General features: G+C 40.0%; 1 protein-coding gene across 1 annotated transcript; it reads right to left on the reverse strand.

Moving 5' to 3' along the window:
* Window positions 1-12,599: 12,599 nt before the first annotated feature.
* Window positions 12,600-19,767, reverse strand: LOC130593005 (cytochrome P450 7A1). Its single transcript, XM_057397842.1, has 6 exons — window positions 19,228-19,767; window positions 17,703-17,943; window positions 16,456-17,069; window positions 15,230-15,357; window positions 14,162-14,337; window positions 12,600-13,549 (listed from the first exon to the last, which is right to left on the reverse strand). Exons 1-6 carry the CDS (start codon window positions 19,437-19,439, stop codon window positions 13,250-13,252), a joined length of 1,671 nt encoding a protein of 556 aa, XP_057253825.1. The 5' UTR covers window positions 19,440-19,767; the 3' UTR covers window positions 12,600-13,249.
* Window positions 19,768-24,780: the final 5,013 nt, after the last annotated feature.

Consider the following 24,780-nt stretch of genomic DNA (forward strand, 5'->3'; position numbering starts at 1 on the left):
CCTGGGGATATTAAGCTAGTTTGGATTTTCTTTTCACCATGTCACTTGGAAATATTCCACTTGCCTTGCTTCTGTTCAATTGTTTTTTAGACATGTGTCCCAAACAAAACAAATACAAGCAAAATTTGTGTGTCTTCCCTGTATCCCTTCTGGTAAGTTTATGTTGCTGACACATTATTTCTTCCAAAGGACTCCAGCCTTGTGCCTTTCTCACACAGGCAGCTCTCCTTCTTCAGGGCCACACTTCACTACAGCAGGATTTGATTAGTATTATTATTATTTGCTTGGCTTATAAGCAAATAAAGTTTGTTTATTCCATACTGTGCAGAGTTCTCCAGTGTTTTTATATTTCACATTTAAATCTGTTATTATATGACACCCTCCCAAAGGACTCTCAATAACGTGTGAGGTTTACTTGGCTAGTGCTTTTGCATTCCTGTTGTAGAACTCAGCCTTTGGAATAGTGTTCTCTCTATTTTTGTGGAGGTTTGTGTAGCATCTCATGGCCCAAATTAAGAAATAAAGCTTAGGTTGTACATATGATGAAGACATGGAGTAGGTCACAGTGTTAGCAAAGAAATGTGAGAAAACTAGAACCTGGAAAAGATTTTGGAAGAACTTTGATTCTCCATGTTTCTCCTCTAACCTGCACTGACCTCTTCCACACAGCAGTGTTTACTTGTTATTTGCTCGGCTAAACATTGTCTTATATGTGTACAGAAAGACTTTTTTAAGTTCTGTTTCAGAGACTTGAGCCTGCAATGCCTAATGTCTGTCTTCTTAAACAACTGTCTGGACCCTGTTGGCCTGCCTATAGGCATGTGAAAATAATTAGCTTTAGGTTAAATGCGCAAATCCTAAGTTTTTTGTGCCTGTTCCATGCCTCTCAGTGCATCTGCAGTTCGTAAAATTAGTGGATGCCTAGTTCTAGTTGGCAGACTTCAAGCTCTACTGCAGTAAAACATCGAAACAATAAGAAGTCAGTGTAATGACTATGTTAATGGTTTCTCCAGTTCCAGTTTCTAGTATGTGACCAAATTCTAGCTCCTGGTGCCCTGAATGGTACTGCAGTATCAGTCCCATGGATCTCCAAGTTGATGCATTGGTGGACATAATCTGTAGTTTTGATGAGGAAAAAATGTATGGAAGAGAAAAATACTTTTTTTTTCTCTTTCTCTTTTGCAGTGGCAGTTTACTGAGCCCATAAAAAGTCAGAACATGTCAGCCTGGCAAGGTCTGTTTGCCTTTGTTGTCTGTATAGGCTTTATTACCCAATCAACTGCGCAAGCAGAGAAGGTAGAGGTGACCTGCAGTTAGTGATTTCCAAATAGCCTTTACTCATGGCCAAGGCCACCAACAAACACACATGTAATTTTATTAACTTTCTTAGAATAGTAGCACGTGCAGGCTCAGATGTGCTGCTGTCTATGCACAAGCACAATAACTGAGTAGTTGTTAAAATGCTGCTACAATAATGAGATATATTTACTATGTAGGAAACATTTTGATGATAACCTAAAGTCTGCTCTTAGATGAATAAGCCAGTCTCTTTTCTGTAGAGTAACAACGTGATAGTCAATAATATGTATTTTTTAATACATTCAGAACATTTTGTGTAGTAGCAGTAGCATTATAGAGAGCTTGTCTACAGTTATAAGGGTATTTTAATTCCTGCAAGACAGGATAAAAAAAAATCTTAAACGGTACTATCAGATAGGAAAAACTTCTTTGGATTGGGGTTTTACAGATGAAACCAAGCAGGGATTCCAAAGCTGCTGGTCTGATGAAATGAGACTAATCTTCAAGAATGAACTCTATTATTGTTTGTTCAGTCCATGGAGATTCTGCCAGTAACTTGTGCTTTTTAACAAAAGAAAAGTGTTAGGCTTTAAAGAGAAGGCTTGAATATATTTCATAGCTGTAGGCCGGACTTGACAGTTAAGCAATTGATATGCAGCTGCTAATATCAGTAGAGCCCAGTTTTCCTTTCTGGTTCGCCCCTACACAGAGCAGTTGATTATAAACACGATGCAAGTTGGTCACAGCAAATCATTAGGGATAGATATTTTTCTTTTTTCTTTATTTTGTCATTCTGAGGGGGGAACAGATTGTGATCTCTATGATTGTAATCTCTACCAGGTATTTCTTCTAGAAAGGTTTCAACAGATGCGAGCACCAAAGATGCTGCCTTCTCACTCCAGCTGTCATTGCACCCGCAGAGCTTGTGGTCTACATTTCCCATGCAGGTGGCTGCCTGTCTGTCATTAATGTCATGCTTTTGTTTTTATTGTTGCCTACTTGAGCATCTCCCACTGAAACTGAGGTGGTCTTCTGACAACATATTTTCATTCTGTACTCTCAGGATCTCATCTCTTATGTTACACCTCATCCATTTTATTTGGTCTTCTGCAGCTAATGCTGCTGCTTGAGTCATGAGTTGCTTGGGTGGTTAATTAGGCCAATCATGTAGCAGTTTATTTGATGCTGAAAAATTACCTTCTTGATGATAGATCATAAGTGTTGGTATCCCAAAGATTCACCTTCTTTCTGAAAGACAGGTTCTTGTGCATATCTAAGAAATCATTTGGAAGACATATTATCATAGAATCATAGAATCGTTAGGGTTGGAAAGGACCTTAAGATCATCATCTAGTTCCAACCCCCCTGCCATGGGCAGGGACACCTAACGCTAAATCATATCACCCAAGGCCTCGTCCAACCTGGCCTTGAACACTGCCAGGGATGGAGCATTCACAACCTCCCTGGGCAACCCATTCCAGTGCCTCACCAATTGCCTCACCAGTGCCTCACCATATTGAAGTGGATGAAAGGAAAAGAACTTTTCCTCAACTCAGTAGTGGAAGGTTGTCACATTTGATGCAAAAATCACTAATGGATTCTGCTTTCTACACTCTTTTAAATTCCTTTTTTTTGCCATAGCTAAGCTAAATTTTTCATATTAAATTTCTTTTGTGTTGCTTCTCCATTGTCACTGCTCTGAAGGTGTTGATGTTTGGATGTTTCTCAGACCTGGTCAGAATAAAAGCTTTTAATCTGCATGAAGGTAAGATTTGCACTGAAAGCATGAGCCTGCTCACCTGAACATTCACTGTAGAAGGGTTGTGCAACATGCATCTCACCCACTGGTTTGAACATTACGGCTGTGATAGTCATGAGACACTGCATAACAGAATTTAGTGTCAGCAGACAGGAGCATCTCTGTCTTTTGTATGGATCCATAGTTGCGCATGCAGCAATGGATAGAAACACATTCTTGGTCTCTGCCCCACTGCATCTCTTCCGTGACTTCAAGTTAATAGAAACAGACAAAGGCACTTCCTGCCATTATAATAAAAGTTATAGAGGAGGCTTTCAAGAGCAGTACATGCTGGTTTCTCTTGCTGTGGTGGAAGTTTTAGATTAAGTTCCTGCTGATGTTGATGAGACTGAAAGCAAACCGATGCCAAGTGTCTTGGGGAATGTTCACTGTGTAAGAACTCCAGAGAAGTGGCTCAAAAACGTTTTCAAAATAAAATGCTATCTGAGTCTACATAGATTTCAATATATGAATGCATGGTAGGAGAAAGTTAACAAGTCTATAGTTAAAATGGAAAAAGCAGTTCTAGTTACTAGGAAGCTATGAAAATCATTAAATTCAGAAAGAGTTGGATGATAGCCATTTAGCAGATCTGACCTAAGTAAAATGTGTCAGGATCTTCAGCAAACCAAAACATTGTGACAGCCAGTACAGATCAGATGAAACAAAGTGCTATGCTTTCCATCTTTTAATCCTTTAACTTGAAATAATTTTAAAATAAAAGAGCTTTTTAAATGGGAAGGAAACAAAAATCTGTCATTTTGAATACAACAAAAAGAAAGAATTAATCTGCTTATTTCTAATCTCAGTGATTCAGGAAATGCACACACCATAAAACTGTTTCAATTTACTACAATTTGCATTTTTTTCCACAAAAGTTGTTGGCCAAAGTGTTTTTCCAGATCTGTGCAATCTTGACTCCCTTAGCTTATGCATAAATTACATGGTATGATGCCTAAACCAAGAACACCATCTGTCTCCCATTTCAGACTGTAATTGAGAGCAAAAGTCTTCAGGACAGGTTTATTATTTTATATGATTCATAGCTATTGTTCTGTAGAAATTAAAATTTGTTTGAAAAGCTGATGACCAAAACTGAATTCAAAGCCAGAATTTTTTTGACAGTCCTTGAAAGTCTTAGAATCATAGAATCATAGAATAATTAGGGTTGGAAAGGACCTTAAGATCATCTAGTTCCAACCTCCCTGCCGTGGGCAGGGACACCTCACACTAAACCATATCACCCAAGGCTTCATCCAACCTGGCCTTGAACACTGCCAGGGATGGAGCATGCACAACCTCCCTGGGCAACCCATTCCAGTGCCTCACCACCCTAACAGGAAAGAATTTTCCTCCTTATATCCAATCTAAACTTCCTCTGTTTAAGTTTTAACCTGTTACCCCTTGTCCTATCACTACAGTCTCTATGAAAAGTCCCTCCCCAGCATCCCTATAGGCCCGCTTCAGATACTGGAAGGCTGCTATGAGGTCTCCACGCAGCCTTCTCTTCTCCAGGCTGAACAGCCCCAACTTTCTCAGCCTATCTTCATACGGTAGATGCTCCAGTCCCCTGATCATCCTTGCACTTGTCACAACAGTTGGCCCTCCTCTGCACTTGTCACAACAGTTCCATGTCTTTTTTATGTTGAGGACACCAGAACTGCACACAATACTCCAGGTGAGGTCTCACAAGAGCAGAGTAGAGGGGCAGCATCACCTCCTTTGACCTGCTGGTCACACTTCTTTTGATGCAGCCCAGGATACAGTTGGCAATGGGTTCAGTTCAAATAGTAAGACACTTAAATGTAGGTATATACCTGTATGCATTTGCATATGAGCAAGGTGCCCAGCTCCCATCCTATATGGTGAAAGTTTAGGGCTTGATCAGGCTGCTATCCCACAATCAGATCCCAGAAGCCTTTTGGTCTCTGAAGACATCATGAAGTCAACAGATTTGACACTTGACTTACAGGACTTACATGCACGTATGAAGGTGCATTATGTGGGATAACACGGGGCATTTCAAATGGCTCTAGATACCTGTGTGAGAACAAATGGGTCAACCCTCTCGTTAGTGACATCATTTCAGTTTAGAGATTTATTTGGTTTACCCTAAAGTAGTCAAGCATAGTTTGGCAGCTGCTAGTGTTCAGCTGTCTGCATGTGCTGACCACATCTCTGCTGGCTATATGGGGAGTTTGGAAACCTAGTTCATGTATGGACATGATACAGATAGGTTTCTTCATCTGTGGGCTGACTCTCACTCTATCATTCTCAAATGAGACTTCAAACATTTTTTAATTGTATTTTCCTCTTTCCTTTGGTAGCACAATTTAGTATTTTATTTTTCATACTATAAATTATTTTCATCTATATATGTGACACCGAAGTTTTGCCTCTTCCTTGTATGCTTATCATATATTAATTACAAAACTCTTCATTACCCTGAAGCTAAGGACTTGAAGTAAAGGCTGTTAACTTAGAAAAACACCTGCCTCAAAAAAATTAAAATTATCCCCTAGATAAGTATAGCAGGCAGTGAAAATTCTGTATTTCCTCAGTTACTTCTTGTTGCTCAGCATGTTTTTGACAGTATGGAAGTTGTAATAATGGTTCTATGATGCCGGTGCAGTTTGTATACTGGGCATGATGTGCTGTGGTACAGAATACCCCTTTTGGGTCAGGTGTCCTGTCTCTACTCCCTCACAGGTTCTTGTTCCCCACCTCACTGGCAGACCATGAGACACTGAAAAGTCCTTGACCAGAGTAAGCATTACCTAGCAACAACTAAAACATCGGTGTGTTACCAGCGTTGTTCTCAGACTGAAGCTGAAACACAGCACTGCACCAGCTACTAAGAGGGAGAAAAATATCTGTTACATCTGAACCCAGGACAATGGTTTACTGGTAGTCTTCTGCACAAAGGTTCAAGGTTGCTCGATGGTGCAGTTTGGTGTACCGATCTTTAGCAATAGCTGTAGTAGTGGAACACCTTAATAGGAGCTGTTCAAGGCCAGTTTCCAAGGCTGAACATTATCACCTAATAGCTTTGATCAGAGTGGTAGCAAATATTTGTATAAGAACATGCATTTGGATTCAGTCTGCTGTATTTTTTTTTACAGCACTAACTGTTTGGAATATGGTCTGTCTGAGGTCTACTCTGGAAACTGAGGTTCATGGTTTCCACTAAACCAGCATTCTTACTGGGCTCTCCTCCTGTCCTTGTGACTCCATCCTATTGTATCTCCTGAGAGTCACCCTGTTTGTCACTCTTTCCCTAGCCATTTTCCTAACAAAACAGTCATCCAAATGCTCCCTTCTTGCACTTTAGCAATTTTGCAGTGCTGTCCTATCCTGCTACATCCATTAGTACTTTTGGTGCAAAGGCTGTTTGTCTATACTGGGATTCCTCCTCCCTTGCCTTCTTCTCCTGCATCCTTTATAGCACCAAAGATAAACTGCTCTTTTTCCACTTTCAAGGAGCTTCATTGCTTGATCCTCACATAAGTGTCACCTGGTACTAACTGTCTAGTTCTCATGGTTTAGATCTGACCAGATCAAGATGCTTTAATGTCAGAGATAAACTTGACATTAACCAACCTGTTGGTCTTTCAGACCGCTAGCTAGCATGTGCTGGCAACACTGCCTCGTTCATTCCTTGTCCTCCTCTAGAAGCTACTCGTGGGGCAAGATGAGGCTCTCCCTTCAGCCCTTGCCTCTGCCTGTGCAGGAGCCTCAGCAGTTAGCTTGGGTCTTCTGAACTGTAACCAGTTGTCTACCTTCTGGCATTGCAATGCCTCCTCTAGGAACCTAATGTCAGCATATGCAGATAGCTCTGCAATGTAGCGTATCTCTGTGTATGTGTATTTTGCACCCATAGCATGTGGCTATGGTTTCTGCAGATTCTGCAGAATTCCTAATGCTTTCTCATATCACCAAATTTCAGGAAAAGTCCTTTGACTGTAGTCTCTTTACAGGCACAGGTGAATCTCTCTAATTCGAGACACGCAACTTCAATGGATATTTGTTTTGGTCTGTTTACACAGGTTTGCTGTGTCTAAATGTTATCTGTAAGAAGCTAATGTACCAAGAGTTTAAGGCACAGTTAACAGAACTCATATAATTGACTCTTGCTTGCACCATTAACAGTTTCCCCTGTCATTTTTTCACATCAGCTTTTAATCCTCATAAGGATATTATTCCTTGTTCCAAATTCTTACATCTAGGAAATAAAATAGCCATGAAATGAGGCCATTCAATGTGGAAGATTTATTTTTAGAAAGCTCCCCCTTGACTCTTTGCCTTTCCTGAGGCTTCACTTTCTCTGGCAGAGCAGTCGAGATTAAATATCCCATAAAGCAGATAGATAGGAAGTCTTTCCCTCAGTGTAAGGAGCAATTACCATTAAAGGGAGCAAAGCTGAGGTCACCACAGTTCAGGAAGGCCCAGTCCTCTCGCCCGCTGATGCGACTCTTTGGCCAATGTCCCTCATCCTGTGCTTCAAGGCAGCCATACAAGCTCATAGTGGGAGTGACAGAGCTTTCATAGGCACCAAATGTTTGTCCACAGTCCTCTTGCAGGCTCTGATTTACCTTTGAGGCGCTCCATGTGATATAGGCCAGATGTCTGTGCAGAGCATGGCTGAGAAGGAGCAGGGGAGCTGGCACTGATCTCTCTATAAGCTGAGCAAAAGGTGAGACTGGCCGCAGCCCAGCTGGCTCGGGTACATCACAAGGGTGCAAGGATTGGGCCTTGCACTCCAACCAGCAAGTGCTTCACACAGGGTATTCACCAGCAGCTAAAGCCAGGGCAGAGGCCTCCCAAAGCCCTGAAGAACCTGACAGAAAACCAGTTGTTTCTTGAAAAATGCCGAGCATGTATAGGTTGATCACCTCTGGGGGCACTTGCATTACTCAGGTGACTTACAGAAGTCCCGAGGAAGCTCCACTCATGCTTGCTTTACTCCTCAACAAAGCGGACCTCTTGCCATACTCCTGGGTGAAGTGGACCTCCGTCTGACCTTCTCCATTCTGTGGTCTTTAATGATGTCCTTGTGGGTATTTCTGTGTCTCAAGTCTGCAGCTACTGGAGACAGTGAGACATTTAAACCCTTTCCAACTGGCTATTACACAAATGTCACTAAGAAATGATCTCATGGCTCCTCACACTGAAGAGCTCTCAGGAGTGATTCAGTCAGTCAAGGTGTTTTAATCTTTCAAACCCTCTACAGAATGCTGCTATCTGATGAGGTGGCTTTCAGAAGTTTCTTTCATCTTCAGCAAGGTAAGTAGTGTCTGCAGGATCTTATTATTGGGGAGTTATGTAAAATGAACTTTTAATTTTAAAATCTGTGGTTCTTCAGTGCATTGCTCTGAAGTGACCTCTCACTCCTCTCATGACACATGGACCACTGGAGATCATTTGAAGTGTGTTCCAGAGTTGTTTTTCTTGGCAAAAAACAAAGTCAACAACAGTTAGCAAGGTGGGTATTTACATTGACAGCAGTCCACTTAGCAGTATGCAACCTTTTTATTGTTTAATTCTAAGGTTATTATAAGGCAATGATTGCTTTTACCACCAAATCTACTGTATGCAGCTAGCTGACAAGGGACAGAATGTAGGCACAGTTATGATCAAACCCCCTCTGTTTAACTGTGCTGTTTAACTGTGTTGACTTTATGGTGGTGTAGATGAGAACAGATTTTGGCCCTATCTTCAGGCTGCTGACATGAGACTGTAGCACTCTGTGCAGTTCATAAGTGGTAAATTCCTATTTATGCTGCTACAGCTATCCATTTACACCAAGACCATGAATAATATCTTTTGAAGCACTCCATTGACAACTGAGCTACAGTTAACACTAAAATTTATTTCATGCTTTCAGAAAAAAAATATCCCATGACTTTTCTTCTTTTTCCTTCCTCTTTACTTCTTCTTTTCCCTTCAGAAACTTGTCTGAAAGGTCTTGCACCAGTTCACCCTGATATTTCTACAGTAAAATACAAAAACTGTTCAAGAAGTTCAGGTAGGGGCTGAAAATTTTTGCTCAAACCTGCAGTCACAAACCCACTGCTGACAATCTGAAGAGTGGCTGCCTGAACTAGTGGCAGCTCTGCTGCTAGGAGCCTACAGTTTTTCTTCTGTTGGAGCCCAGAAGTGCTGCAGTTTTGACTGAGAAGAGCCATGCTTTGCACACAGCTTTGGATCTCAGCCCATCAGAATCCACAGACCAGGAGGTCCTCTCCTTCTGCCACTGGGTAGCTCCCCAAAGCAAGCCTTGAAGATCAAGTCCCCACATAGTGCAATGGCAACTTCCTTTTAACATTCAGGTAGGACTGTTTTAGCTTCAGCCTGTCAAGCAGTTGAATGGAGCAGCCTGATGGAGGCAGATGACTCTGCCTGGGGTAGTTCTACGTGACCTTTAACAACCAGCAAAGGCTTCTCTTGAGGTAGTTTCTCTGTGGATGAACCCCAGCTAGTGAACAACAGCTATGGCCAATGTGGTTTCAGACACGTAAAACTGTATTCTGATAAACTGTCTTGTTTCATTAGCAAGGTCATCATGTCACCTCCAACAGCTCCAAGATGAGGTAACGATTTCTTCTAGCCAGAAAACTGCAAAGCATTTACACTGCCTAATCCCATCTGCTCAGCAAAAATGCCTCCTTCTGTTGGGTTATGAGCCACCTGCTCTCATGTGTCTTGCTCTTAATCCCAAGATCACTTTTCAGAGGCACCTGGATAGCCCCAAGCAGAGCTCATGTGGGTCCAAAAAAGCTTGAGTACTTAAACTCCTTGGTGTGCCTAATCTATAATGTGCTTGTAATCTTCCTCAGGCGGTACCCATATCTACTATTAGTCCCATATCAAAAGTTAATCTTTTCTCAACTAAGAGAGCACTTTAGCTGTAAGGGCACCATCAGGGAGTCTTGCAAATTGTCCTGTTGATTCTGATCCAAGCTACAGATACCTGGGAAAAGGCATGAATCCCTGAGCTAACCTTAATGGTTAGGGTTCTCACCTGTGGGTGGAGGTTTTTGCCCCCTTACTGCCCATGTATCTTTACACATTCTACCTAGTAAGTGTGTAATGTGAAATACTTACGCAACCCATGGCACAGGCTGCCTTCCCAAGAACCTGGATCTGACCAGTATTTTTATAATTGCTCTTATGGTCTTTAGTCTTACTTTTTTTGGTCTTCTGTCTTAGGAAAAGCATTGCTCTTAGGAGAGGCACTATAGAGAACTGCCCTGTTACAACCTTGTGATTGTCCATGACCCTGGCAAGGCAAATGATTATTGATTGCTGAAGTATTTGATAACATTAGCTGAGGCATAGCAGTCACAGACTTTGTACTCTTTTCTCCCCTTACTTGCATCTGTGTGAGCCCTGGTAACAGGAGTTTAACTGAGGTAGCAGCCATGGCAGCAAACCAAAATGCTTGTATATAGCCCAATTTAAAAAAAAAAAAAGAAGAAATCCTTATCCAAAGCCATTCAAACTGTTCATCTGTATGTCTTTTGTCATGAACTGGAAGTGTAGTCAGGGGGTTATACTGGATCTTTTCAGCTGCATAACACTAGCTCAGCATTAAAAAGTGTCATTGCTCTGCAGAGTTCCCTGAAGATGTGCTGGTATACCCCTCTTGTTAAACAATTTCAGAACGGGGCAGAAAGAGCTGGTTGCCTCTGTTGTTTTATACACTCAATATCGATCCACAGGTTATGGGTCCAGCCATCCATGGAGAATTGCTAGCAATCTTCCATGTTTTTCTTGCACTTGGGTAGCTGAAAGTCAGATCAGGTCTAGGAGCTACTGAATACTCTAATTTCTCATAGACCAAGGAAGCCAAAAGAAGACATTAAACCACAGCCTGGAGCAGTCAGTTTGAAGGAGACAAGAGGATGTAAAAGAAGTCTTAAATTTTGAGGGAACCCAGAATTAGTTTAGCAGTATTCTTCTTATCTTTTGTTATACACTATTTCAGTTCTGTGTTGAAGTTGTTTTCATCAAGGAAGAGTATTTTGCTTCGATTGTTGCATAGCTTTGTTACCCTCCAAAATGAGTGTTTTAAGAAGGATTTGTTTAAGAAAGGGGGAGTAGATACTCTAATGACCTCATAGCAGCCTTCCAGTATCTGAAGGGGGGCCTATAAGGATGCTGGGGAGGGACTCTTCATTAGGGACTGTAGAGACAGGACAAGGGGAAACAGGTTAAAACTTAAACAGGGGAAGTTTAGATTGGATATAAGGAGGAAATTCTTTCCTGTTAGGGGGGTGAGGCACTGGAATGGGTTCCCCAGGGAGGTTGTGAATGCTCCATCCCTGGCAGTGTTCAAAGCCAGGTTGGATGAAGCCTTGGGTGAGACAGTTTAGTGTGAGGTGTCCCTGCCCACGGCAGGGAGGTTGGAACTAGATGATCTTAAGGTCCTTTCCAACCCTAACTATTCTATGATTCTGATTCTATGTGCCGAGGGACATGTAATTATGGTTTTCAGGTGTTCTCTAAGTCAGTGCTAGCTTGCATTGAATGTGCTATTTATAAATGCATATAAATAATACCAAAATATAGTTGACAGAGGTATGAAAACAAGCTGTACCTAAAGAGTGGATACTTCCCTCACCAAGAGAACCACAATTATAATTCAAACCTACCTGCATTATATGTTATAGTTTAATATTATACATATTGCAAATAGTAGCAAATTGGTGTTCTCTGTTCTCCTTTGAAAATGAAAAAAAGATTAAATAAAATTACAAAGACAACACAGGCAATAAATAATCACACACTACTGAATCCTTTTATTTACCCTTGAGTACTTATCACACTGAATAGTGAGAAGAGACACATACATAATTCAAAGCAGTTCTAGGACTCAATCCAAAATTCCATGTTTAAGAAAAGCTCTGTCAGCTAGACTGGATGTGTAGCCAGAATGTGAAATTTGAAAGTATCTAATAGTCCTGTGTCTTACCTTCCGTGATGAGGCTTACTTGTGAGTCAAGGACAAAAGGTCGGACCATAAGTCCTTAGGAATAAAAATAGGATAACAACAATATTTCAAGTCCATTTGATTTTTTCATTGGCAGATGAGAAGAAAACTCTCTCTTTTAGCCTGAAGATGTTTCATTAAAGAATGGACCTCTGTGGCATACATCCCTCATTTGGAGCAAGAAAGGACAGTGATGTTACAGAGAACCAAATTATATTATCCCTGGAGCAATTGCTCTTACAGAGATGCCACCACTAAAAATGAAATGTGTGGGCATACTACCCATGATAACTCTAATGGAATTAGACTAGGAAAGCATAAGGAGTGTGACCAATGGAGGCTGATGGAAATACGGAGGTCAGATAATAGTGCAAAACCCGTGGTGACTTTTTATCCCCATATTGGCATTTGAGCTGGCTAGTCTAAAGCTGAGTTAGGGGGCTTTGGATGAGTACATAAATCTTTGACAATGTTACAACATTAAAATGACAAACAGTCTAGAGATGCATTTGGTTCAGCCAGTATCTTTTATTTTAATACAGTTTCAACTTTCTGAAAAGAAGTATATTACAATGAATATAATACAAGTTTGCAGTTCCACTAGAACGTGAATAATTTTGTATGTTTTCTTCAAGTCTTTTTCTAGGTTTTCATAAAACCATAAAGGCACTTCCCCAGGAAACTCTCCCCTCCCCACTATGAATCTGCCTTTGTATACAACAAAAAACTTTATTTCACCTGCAGGGAGAACCACTACCTCCAACATGTCACTTATAAGAAAGAGTAAGTTTTAACTGTAGTTGAATTTTGGTAATTATTTTGAATTACCTGATGAAATTCTCACCACCTCTGGGAAAGTATTTGCTGACAGAAAAAAAGAAAAGGAACTACTGCACACGCACACAATTCAAATCTTAACTTGCATTTCAAAATGGTCGGTAAAAGGGGAGACATATGCATCAACACAGTGCATTAAACCCCTTGCATGCTGGTACCATAATGGTATATATTATGCATTTTCCATTAGACGAATTACCTTCATACAGATTTTCCCCCAAGACTTGCAATGTTTTATTTGCATATATACATAAAATATACATGTAGTATATGTTATATAGTGCATTTATATAGTACATAGTTTACACGTATAATATATATATTCATAGGCATTTCAGTCTATACCTGAAGTTAACATCATTGAGTGGTTGCAAAATACCCAGCCCTGCACGGGATTGATCTAAAGAAGGACATTGCACATCATTGTCCGCAAGTTCTATCTCAAGATATGAAAAAATCAAAGCCAGAAACTGTTTAATTTCATGGACAGCAAATATCCTGCCAGGGCATTTTGCTGTGCCAGTCCCAAATGGCATATAGTAATACTTCAGTTTGCGACCACTGTGGTAGAAGTCAGTCTTTTCTTTTCCATTCTCATTCAGAAAGCGATCGTATTTGAATGTCTGTAATTAAACCCGCAAAAGAGTTAATTGATATTTGAATACCTTCAAAGAGAGATAATTCCATTAGGACACAAAATGCAGGCTGGGAAAGAAATGCCTCTAGCAGTAAGCATATTATAGTAGCACCCAGCCCCATGGTGGTGTTTTGGAGAAGATAGTCCCTGAGAAGTTCTGGTATGTGGGACATGATCCCAGGTTCTTTGCTGGAAACTCTCCTTTTCTTTTATGACCGTCTTAAAGTTGTAACCTCCATTCTTGTTCATGCAGCAGAACTGAAAGATTTCTCATTCTGCGACTCTGGGAAAATCTTATCCTTATCCTTGTCCTCCCTCAAACCCCCACAATGGTGATTTTTCCTCACCAAGGAAGGCAGTCAGTACAGGGCTATCCAGGGCTGGCAGCATGCATTCTGGTTACACAAAAATATATTTTGCATATAGTGCTTGCACCAACTTTATTCTCTTTCTTGTTTATCATTACATATCCAGGCGTAAGAACAACTGGAGTTCAACAGCAAAACAGCCATGGGGCACCCCTGACAAATGCTCTATTTAAGAGGAATATTAGCTTCTGCTAGAGTTCAGAGCTTAAAGCACTTTGATAAATACTTACCAAGGGATCAGCATATATTTCTGGATCAAAATGCAACAGTTGAGGATAAAGAGCTACAATATCATCCCTGCGAATGTTGTAAAAATCATTCTCTAAGTGCAAAGTGAAATCCTCCTTGGCAACTCGGAACGTCATGGAGGCACTCGATAGCCTCATTGCCTCTTTGATGATGCTGTCTGTGAGGAGCAGAAAAGGAATGATTACTATGGACATAGTATGTCCCTGGGGGAGGTCCTGCATTTTGAAATATTTCAGAGTCATGATCAAACCCTGCATTTAATAGAAGAAATATTTTAACCATAACTTTCTAATGCTTAAGAAGGTATCTTTCTCATTTCTTTTTAGCATTATTATTGCTTCTGCAGATAACACCGAGGACTTATAGTTGATGTAACAGAATACTTGAAAGTGAGACACATTTTCACTTGAGATAGAGAACAAACCACTCAATACTGGAAACGGAATGAGAAAAACAATATTGCAGTGATCAGGATTTTCTGAAACTTTAAAAGGTGATGCATGGAAACCAGTGCTCAGAAAAAGTAACTTGTGGGGGGTTTGCTTCATTTTTAATATAATAAAAATTTTTTTTTTTTTAAAGCAACAGTAGTTAAAAGGTGTCATTTTCAAAACTCTCTGTAACTTGGACACTTTTGAAAAATATGCCTATAATTTGAAATAAGAAGAAATAAAAGTTATTGGAATATTCTGCTTCACATCATAAGAACAGGGATATAAAATTTGGTAACACACTTTTATTTGATCTATAGTCATTATAAAAACCCCATGTTTTTGAATTATCATGGGGTCTCCAATACTGTATTATGCAGCAGTACAGCAGTATTTAGACATGCCATTACCAAGAAAAAGTGCTATTCACGTGAATTTTGATACTGTCGGTACCACCTGGGACATTGGGAAGACTGATTTTGTACATACAGGGATTTTTCCCTAGTGTTTGTTAGCTAATTCCATAGTAATTCCATAGCAAGCATTTCTATGGTAATAAATAGAAGACTCTGACAACTGTGGTGCCATTTCTGATACTCCTGCATAAAATAATCATACCTAGTACTGGCATATTATCCAGTTGTTTTCGGTTTAAGGAAATGTGTTTGCCATTGGAGCTGATCTCTCCGTCACTTTCCAAAACACTTTGCACTTCCTTGGTAGCAGCTGTCATTGCCTCTGGGTTCCTAAGACAAAACCAGCAGAACTATAGCATAATTTTACACTTAAGGATGCTTTAAAAAGGGGCTGTTGCCATTAACTTTTTTCCTGACTAAACTTTAGTACCTTTTAAAATTAAAATATTGCAGCAAAATGCTGCAATTACACTTTTTCATGTCTCGGCAAAGGTATGATAGCTTCAGAAAAAGGAAAAGAACCTCAAGTATTTGATTCTGTCGCCAATGGTAAGTGGGACAGAACTGAGGTGCGCAACAGGTAATAAACAGTAATATTACTAAAAAGCAACACCAAGCATAAGAAAAAAAGCAATCAGTTGTAGATTAGGAAATAGCCCCATTGTGGGTAGAAAGTTTAGGAACAGGATAATAGATCAGTTTCATAACATCACTTATCCTGAATGATGTCCAGGACATGATGGCAGTATTCTGTCTAGCTGAAAGGAAACTTCCTAATAAGAAAAGTCCACACAGTATCTTTCACTGTCCAGAGTTTCTTACAGACACAGAATATATGAGCTATGGTGAACTAACAATCCTGATGAATGCACAATAAAACAGGCTTTTAAAAGACTCCAAGGCCAGATAGACCTAAATCCAATGGATTCTTGGAGTGCAAAATACTAGAGAACCTCAGATATTAGCACGGGCAGGTCGCTACAAGGGTGCAAGCCACTGGCTAAATAACAACGTTAGCAATTTAGATACGTACTTAAGAGTTAGTTATGCTGAGGTGGATTATACTGCACAGAGACCCACTCTAAGACGGACATTTAATAGTATTATCTGAACTGTGCATCCTTTCATGAGTAAGAAGCTCAACAAGTCTACACTGCAGCATCAACAGGATCTATCAATGTAAAAACTATTTTCTACTAAGTATCTGTGAAAACAATAATAAAGTTACAGCTCATTTTGCCAGCTCTAATGAGATGGTCTAAAATTGTCCAGTTATACTGGGAGCCTTCCATACAATTAATGTTCTGACTGCAACCAGCACTTTTAATATCATATCATACAGATTTACTCCAAAGCTTTCTTGGCAAAGTGTAGCATTGCCCTGGAGTGTTTGTTGGGTTTTTTTAAACACTTCTACAGAAGACTTACTTAAGGAGATAGAACAAGCTCCAAAACGTGGCAGGAATGGTGTTCGCTTGAGAGGCCCAGAGCACTGCCACATGGGTCTTCGCTTTTTCCATGTCATCGAAAGTTGACAGAGTGTCATTCAGGAACATGCGGAGGGTGACAAGCTCAGAGAGGTTATTCCTCTTCAGGAGGTTCTCATGGAGGAGTGCCTCTCCCAGCTTCTCACGTGCGCTATGGGCACTCTTGAAGAGGTGGATAGGCAGCCCTGCCACAAGGGCTGGAAAGATCCTATCAAATTCCTTGAAGTTTTCGAGGGCATTTAGGATATGAGCTCTCTCATTTTCTTGCTTTGATGATAGATTTTTGTCATTATTTAAATTAAATTCTTTACCAAAAAGTGTTAAAAAGCCAGACTCAAACATTACCTGGCAACAGAATGCATAAAGTCCTTCTGTCACCCAGGTATTAGACTGAAGCTTAGATGTTCTTGACTGCAGCATTGCGTATTGTAGGTTTTCCATCATTGCTTCAATGAGGGCATCTAAGGCATTACCTTGAAGGGTTCTAATGAAAGTCTGGTGAAAATTTTCAGTGGTGTTTCCTTCTGCTGGGTCAATGCTACCATGCCCAAAAGCCTGTCGCAAAAGAAATATACATGATAAATAAGGCCTATCATAACCTTGATGATAAAGTCTATCAGAAATGAAAGACAACATATTATAGCTTACTAGAGGGAAGTATAATAAGGGCTATTAATACTAGAGCTGATACTCTCTCAGTGAAAGCAGTGAAGTAGGCAAATGAAAATATATTTCCATAGATGCTTACAAACAGATCCCAGTGACATCAACAGGAGCCTTTCTGCTTACTTCAGGAAGAGTTTGACTGAGCTGCTATTGTGTTGCATCATTTTTTAAGGCCTTAGGTCTGACTCTTCCATAGTAGTGAGAACCCCCTGAGGAAAGTATCAGCTTCAGGAAGCTACATTATCATTTTGAAGATGGTGTTAATTGTATTTCTGCTTTAGCAATTTGGGATACTTCACGTTTAAACAATGTCATTCTTGGACAATCTAAATCACTGCATATTTCATTTCCATTAAGGAAAGGGAAAAAAAGACCCGGATGTTTTAAAACAATAGAAGTGCAATAATGTGAAAACGATTCTATTTTAAAGGCACAGTTATGCTATCAGGATTGACTGGGTATGTCTGTCCTACCAACAGATACTTTGCATTTTAGATATAAAAAGCATTTTTAAAGGGGTACCTTGGCAGAAGTAGCAAAATGGAACTTTTTCCAGTCCAAGTGTTTTCCCTGGCGGATCAATGCATGGTATGAAAATGGGTCGGTGAGGAAATGGATGTATTTCCCTGCTACTTGGCAAGTGAAAATGTGGCCATGCTTCTTCTGCTTTTCTCTGAGGAATTCAAGGGGATTGGCACCAAACTGCAAGGCACAGCCCAGGTATGGAAGGAACCCATTTTCAAGTGGTGGTTCACCTTGTCGCCTACAAAACACAAACAAAGCTGAATCTATAAGTATGTATAAAGAGCTCTTCTAAAGGGCTACCAGGTAAGCAAAATACTGAGGTAATTTTTGATGTGGAAAACATGCTACACCCCACTTTTCCCCAAACAAATAGTATACTGACAAATAATTTTTCTCCCCTTCAAGGACTAAGCCTTTTGTTAGGTCTATGGTAGAATAACTTTATGGTAGAATAACCTTAACAGCCTTTATTATAATAAACATAATAAACCACAGCTTGATTATGTCATCTTCTTTTCCCTAGATCAGGAATATATTTTTTCACATGTTTAAATGCAGAATTGTTGCCATTAGCTAACATGCACAGTTATGAAATTGTTCCATAAATGAATAATGCACCCCACTAATATTGTCTCATATATTTTTGGGCAATGGCATCCACAATTCAATTTGAATACCAAAGGGAACAGCCTTGTCGTATAGAAAGATTGTTACTGGCATATACCATTTGGATCAGATCTTGCTGAAAACAGTGGGGATTTTGCCATGATCTTCAGTAAGCATAAGAGGAAGTCCTTCTGGCAAAGTGTCATTAAGTGAAACATATGTTTAGAGTGAAGCATATGCTCCAATGATATATTTTATAGAGTTAGAAAACTACTTTCCTGCATTAGGATGCCATAGCTGCTAAAATAACTTTCAGATACTACTTTAGCTTTACCAGTAAAGTTCTTATATTTATTATCTGAATTTACTGTTTATTATCTGCATTCAACTATTTTCATCTTTTTTTTATTAAACTTTTTAAAGTAAAACAAGAAAATAACTGCTGAAAAGTATGAAAACACAACAGTTAAGCAAATTACTTGCTCCTTATGCAAATGTGCCAGCAGGATCAATGCTTTTAAGGAATATATATTCGACATAGTAAGGTACATAAATATTACCTTTATTAAACTGTGTTACTAGGTATGATAGGCTGATGATATGAAAATGTTGGTAAGTAGGTATTACACTATAAGTATATATAAGTGGATATTATCTATGATTACAGTGCATGCAAAAGTACAGCCCAGTGCTTTAGGAAATTGGGACATGCACATTCATATTTTAATTACCTCATTTATGCATAGATTTGTATTTACAGCTATGTCTAGGCATTAACTCACTATTATTAAAAAGACCATACACAAAAATCCTATTATAACATAAATCTCTCAGAAGACCAAACAAATGTACAAAGTATATCTGACAGAAACAAAGGCCAGGTACTCTGAGATGCATTTACAAAGATATTTCTTACCTCCTCCTCCTCCCTAGAAGAAACAAAAACCCACAGCAGAGTATTAGCACTGTTCCCCAGACCCATGATGCTATGAACATTTCTGTTAATGCCCAAAAACTTCCAAGTGGAAAATTGGTAACTACCAGTATGGCAGGAGTGGTGACTGAGAATGATACAGAAGACAGGCCATGATTTATATACTGTAGGTGCACTGCTGTATCGAATGGCATTCAATCAACCTAGCAAGCTATTGATTAACCATTTCTGGAGAGAGCCTGTTTCGTCTCTGTTCTGACATTTTTCTGCGGAGAGCTCCACTGGTTTGATGGAGACAGTTGCAGACATGGCCTTGAGCTAATGTCACATATCAGTAGCAGTTCCAAAGTAATCAAACAGCTGTAATAGTTGATAATTTGAAGGTCTGTCAGGTGTGTTTTGATTTGCTCTGCAGATTTACCAATTGCAGTTTATAGTTCAAGTTTAGCAATATACGAAATGGTTACTGACAGGTGTCCAGAGGAGTCAGATTGGGCTAAAAGGCTGGGTTCAGGTTATCCTTCAGCTGCCAGCCTGCTCCCCTCATCCCCTCCTTTTAGTGGACTGACTACCCTGGTTCTGGAATGCCACAGCAAGAGGGAGTGGCAGGGGTTCAGCTGTGGCCAAAGGAATGGCTTCAGAGATGGGCAAAATGGGCTTTATATAATGCAGGGTGAGAGAGAAGAAAGCAGGATGAGACAGTCCTATTTCTTTTACTTTGTTTTGCTTGCTTGGTTTGGTTTTGTTTGTGGGTTTGTTTGGTTGGGTTGGTTTTTTTTTTCATCGTCCTTGAATCACCTTTTATTTTCCCATTAAATCTTTTTCCCTCTCTGTTTCTGACTAGTGAGAGTTCAAACTCTGCCTTGCCTTTAGCACAGGCAGCAGATAATGATCCCTCATTAGTCATTCAAGGCCTAATATGTTTCCAAGGGGTTTAGTCACTTTTTCAGGCTCACTTTTGTAGGCTTACTTTTGTATAAGTACTTGCTGGTATCCCTACAGCTGTGTGATAAAACAGTAATGACTTGGTCCTGTTTGCTGTCAAAATTGAACACTACACTGAAGGTTCCGAGCTGCAAATCTGGCAGATGGGAATATTGTCCTGGCTTCAAGCCAAGGAAGACAGAGAGGCACAGGGTAACTCTGTTCACATGCCATTACATTTGAGGCAATTTTTAAGTTCCTATACTGAAAAAATGAACTCTTTGTACAGCACTGAGGTTTGCCCTCACTTGATCTGAATGGCAACTGCTTTTATGTGCCCTCTCAAAATCCATTCTCTCACCCCATTTTCACTTAAGCACAGGTGTTTCTTTTGTTTATGCTCTTTCAACAAAGTTCTAAAATGACAGAGAAAATAAGATGGCATCAGAAGTGGCAGTGATCAAGAGGTGCTGTAATTCTATTCCTAGTAGTAATTTTTCCTCACAAGGGGAAGCACATAAAAAACGGAATGCAATGGAGATGAGTCAGGAAAACTGTTTTTCATCAGCTGAATTTAGCTTGTTATAACAGAGTTGCTTTATAAAAACAATTTCCTGCTTGTTTCCATTATGGGAAATTTCAGTTCTGGGTGTTATCTTTGACTACATGCTATCACCTTCTCATCCTAAACAAGTATGTTACTTTTATCACATTTGTGTCTAATTCTGATTGCATGTGTAAGTCTCAGCCTTATGTCCCTTAAGTGGCAGTACCCTTAACAAATTACTATTGTCAGCAGAGTTGCTTTTTCATAGTTTAAAGGTGTTTCCTAGTTCTAGATCATCTCCCATCTGGTTTCTTAAATAGGCCAATCTACAACCCCAGAGCCGGCCAGTACCATAGTAGGCTGCAACCTATGTCTTTGTGATAAATGTACGCAGGGGTGTTGTTTGCCACAGATATTGACACAAATTCAGCAGGTGAAAAGTGTGAATCCCCTTTCATTTATACAAGTGGGCATTAGACTTTCCTGATTTTTAGCAGCACCAGTAGAGTGCCCTGATGTTCTGGATATGGTATTTCACTGTTCTTCAGTTTCAGACAAAGACATGACATCTGCCTGGATACTGGGTCCATTTCACACTGTCAAAGCTCAGGCAGTTGCCACCAATCTGTACAGCAGGGCTTGAAAGCACCATGTTGTTGCACTTATTGACAGGTATTACATTTTCTGCAGCATGTTATGTGTTGTGTATGAGGTTGACTCTCTTGCCCCATCCCAACAGGGCAACTCACAAGAGTTATGGATGCAGTCAGAAACCATATAATGACTCATTTTACCCTGGCTTTGTGAAGCACAATCCTGGCATAAAAGGTAAGAATAATATTAGTGCAAAGAACTGACATGACTTGGGATCAAGACTCACCTCAGGCCAAAGACACCAGGAGAAATAAAGAAGCACGTATCTTTGAATGCATAAGCATTTGTCACTGAAGGTTTGAATATGGGTGGTCATCCCTCAAGAATAGTAGAGAAACTCGGCAATGCACTGGACAGTAGTTAGAAAACACAAAACCTTTAAACAACTGTCATTTGACCTTTTGGTTAAGCCTTAGTGCATACTGAACTAGAATCAGTCCAAAAAAGATCAACTCAAGAGGATGTGGGTGCACACAAGGTAGTGTGCTGGTATTTTACCCAGTATGATGTGTTTAGTACCTGCTTTCAATTCAGCCTGGCTGCTCACACCAGCTGCAAGGTCAGCAGAGATACGGCTCTGTTTGTGTCTTCAGGGCCATGACTTGTGTCAAGACTGACACTTGGTTACATTGCACCACTTTCCCGAAGACATTTTCACCTAGCTATGGGCAGAGGCTTCCAGGAGCACTCTTATCTGTCACCTCTGCTCCAGCCCATGAAGTATGTTTGGTTATGGTCTCTGAGGAGCCAAAACTGCTCCCATAAAGCAAACAGGCCCAGTTTGCATCCATGTGATTCCTGAAGCCTCGTAGAAGCCTTCTGGCTTGCTTTGTGCAGAAGCAACTCACTAACCATCCAAACCCCAGCTTCCATCTCCTGTGTTGTAGCTATATGGCTTTCTTCAGTCATGACCCATAAGTGGTATTTAAACAGACAATAATAGATAGGCCAAGCTGAGGTGAATGGTTTTTTTCCAGTCTTCATAATTTGGAAGCACTGAGGCACAGAAGGGTGTGATGGAGTTAGGAGAGGCTGCTGATTATATTTGACAGTAAATCACAAATTTATACACAGCCAACTATAAAAAACATTTATTCACTGGAAGTAAATAAGGGGTACACCCTGTAAATAAATTATTGACCTTTTTCTTTTGCATGTGTTACAGGAACTGTGTTAATATCAATATATTTCATCAACAGACAAAAACCACACAAAAAAACCCTCCAGCTTGGCAGTGTGGAGGCAGCCCTTCAGTTAACGAAGCAGGAACAGCCTGATGTGCCACAGCCAGGAGGCATAATTCCAGCTATGAATCATATCTGAAGCTATGAAACAGGTAAAAGATACCTCAGAAAGGTGGAGCAATATGAAAGTTTAAACAAGAAATAGCTGCTTGTAGCTCAGAATCTTTTTCAGCCAAAAAACTGCTAATAACTAACTACATGCCACCACCTACTGGTAAACGTCTTCGAATGGCACTCGTGTGTTTACAGCAGTCATAGAACTGTGCTAGTCAGTGTTTGTGTCTTGTTTCTATAAAAGAAAAATTGTATTTATTTTAGGTGCATATGTATTTTTCTTTGCATCTACATACATGCAAATACATGTTAATAGCTTTTATAAAAAACTCAAATACTCCCAGTTTTTGGGGAAGGGTAACTTAGGTTTGTTCAGGGTGTGGGTGTTTTGAAAGCTGTGGATTGTTTTTTCTGGGCTGATAAGCTGGGTAAGACTGCTGAGGTTCCTGACGGCAGAGCTCAAAACCTGACTTTTCTGGGATCACTGTGAACATTGCTGTCGATTTCAACAGGATTAGGGTTTTGCTCTTCTCCAGCCATGAAAAGCAGCTATTTTTAGGAAGGAATGATGGCCGTCATCACACACGATCCTGTACTGAGGGGACAGTCCAGAAACTGAAGGTCCTTGACCAGCATCACTGTTCACTTGAGGCAGCCCCCGTGTATTCAGAAACTGGAAAGCATCAGCGATGCTCCTGGCACAAAGGAGAGGATGCTGTCTGCTGTGTCCACCAGCAACACCAGACCTGCCCTCCCACCACGTAGTGTCATTGCCCAGCCTGCCTTTGCCATGGTTTCCAGCTGTGCTTTGGCAAAGACCTGCCATCACAGAGAGAGGTTAATGGCACAGAAGCTATTAAGTCCTCATTTGATGAGTCCACACTAATGACTCGTCTCCATTGCATTCTGTTTTCTCTGTGCTTCCTCTTGAGGAAAAATTACTACTAGGAATGGAATTACAACACCTCTTGATCACTGCCACTTCTGATGCCATCTTATTTTCTCTGTCATTTTTAGAACTTTGTTGAAAGAGCATAAACTAGCTGCTGTTATCATGGGATCATGCCAGAAAGGTGGTATCTTCCTCAGAGAGACTGTAATCCCAAAACAAAATCTAACAGATCCCTACCTGGATTCACCTTTTGTCTGGTTTTCTTGGGTAACTGGAAAAGGTGGAAGTCTTGTATACCTAAAGAAGAATTGAGTATCTAAAAGAATATGAGTAAAACAATATTAAAGATGCTGCAGAGAATAATGTCAATCAGTTTAATTATTTAATGATCTACACAGTTGACAGTAAATTCATGCTGCTAATATAAATGTGAAATAAATACATGCTAATCATTCTACAGCTCTATTTCAGCAACTGTCGTGGTTGTTCAAAGGGCAGATTTTATCTACCTTTCACTCAGTCTTCTGCAAAATTTGTGAGTCATCTCTCTCCAGGAAAATAGTGTGCTCAGATTTATTTTTTGTTTTAATTATTATTTGCTTTTCAGTAGATTGTTTGACTGTAGTACAGTAGAAACACGACTTTTCTGTAATCTGGTATCTTTGTGATATCTTTGACCCTGTCATGTTTTTTCATCATGAAGCACTCTGCATATATACAGTGACTTGTATCTGCATTAGGATAACCATAGAATTATAGAATAGTTAGGGTTGGAAAGGACCTTAAGATCATCTAGTTCCCCCCCACACTTACCACGGGCAGGGACACCTCCCACTAAATCAACATTGTGGGTTATAAAGTTGGACAGGTTTGGGAACTGGGTTTATTTGCATCCTGTTTAGGACTGCTGCTGCTGAGCATTTAATAATATGTACAGATGTTTCCTCTAATGACTAAGTTAATATTTACATCTATATCTTAGAGTATCCTCTGAATGTGCTCATATATCAAATAATGAACTTGGCTTGTTTACACCATATCAGTTCATTTTCTCCCTGGGATTTTCTTTGTTCTTTTGCAATGTCACTTGAAAACCTTTCTTTCAAAACCTGGAGCTTACAATGCCACTATCTTTTCTTTAAGCATTATATACTAAATATCGTTAGCAAATACCATCCCTTCATTTGAATGAGAGTATTTTAATAATATGTGGCATTCTG

Source organism: Pezoporus wallicus, unplaced genomic scaffold, assembly GCF_028554395.1.
Source record: "Pezoporus wallicus isolate ANWC-B61680 ecotype Strahan unplaced genomic scaffold, APGP_CSIRO_Pwel_v1 contig_227, whole genome shotgun sequence".
In the NCBI taxonomy this organism is placed as follows: Eukaryota; Metazoa; Chordata; class Aves; order Psittaciformes; family Psittacidae; genus Pezoporus; species Pezoporus wallicus.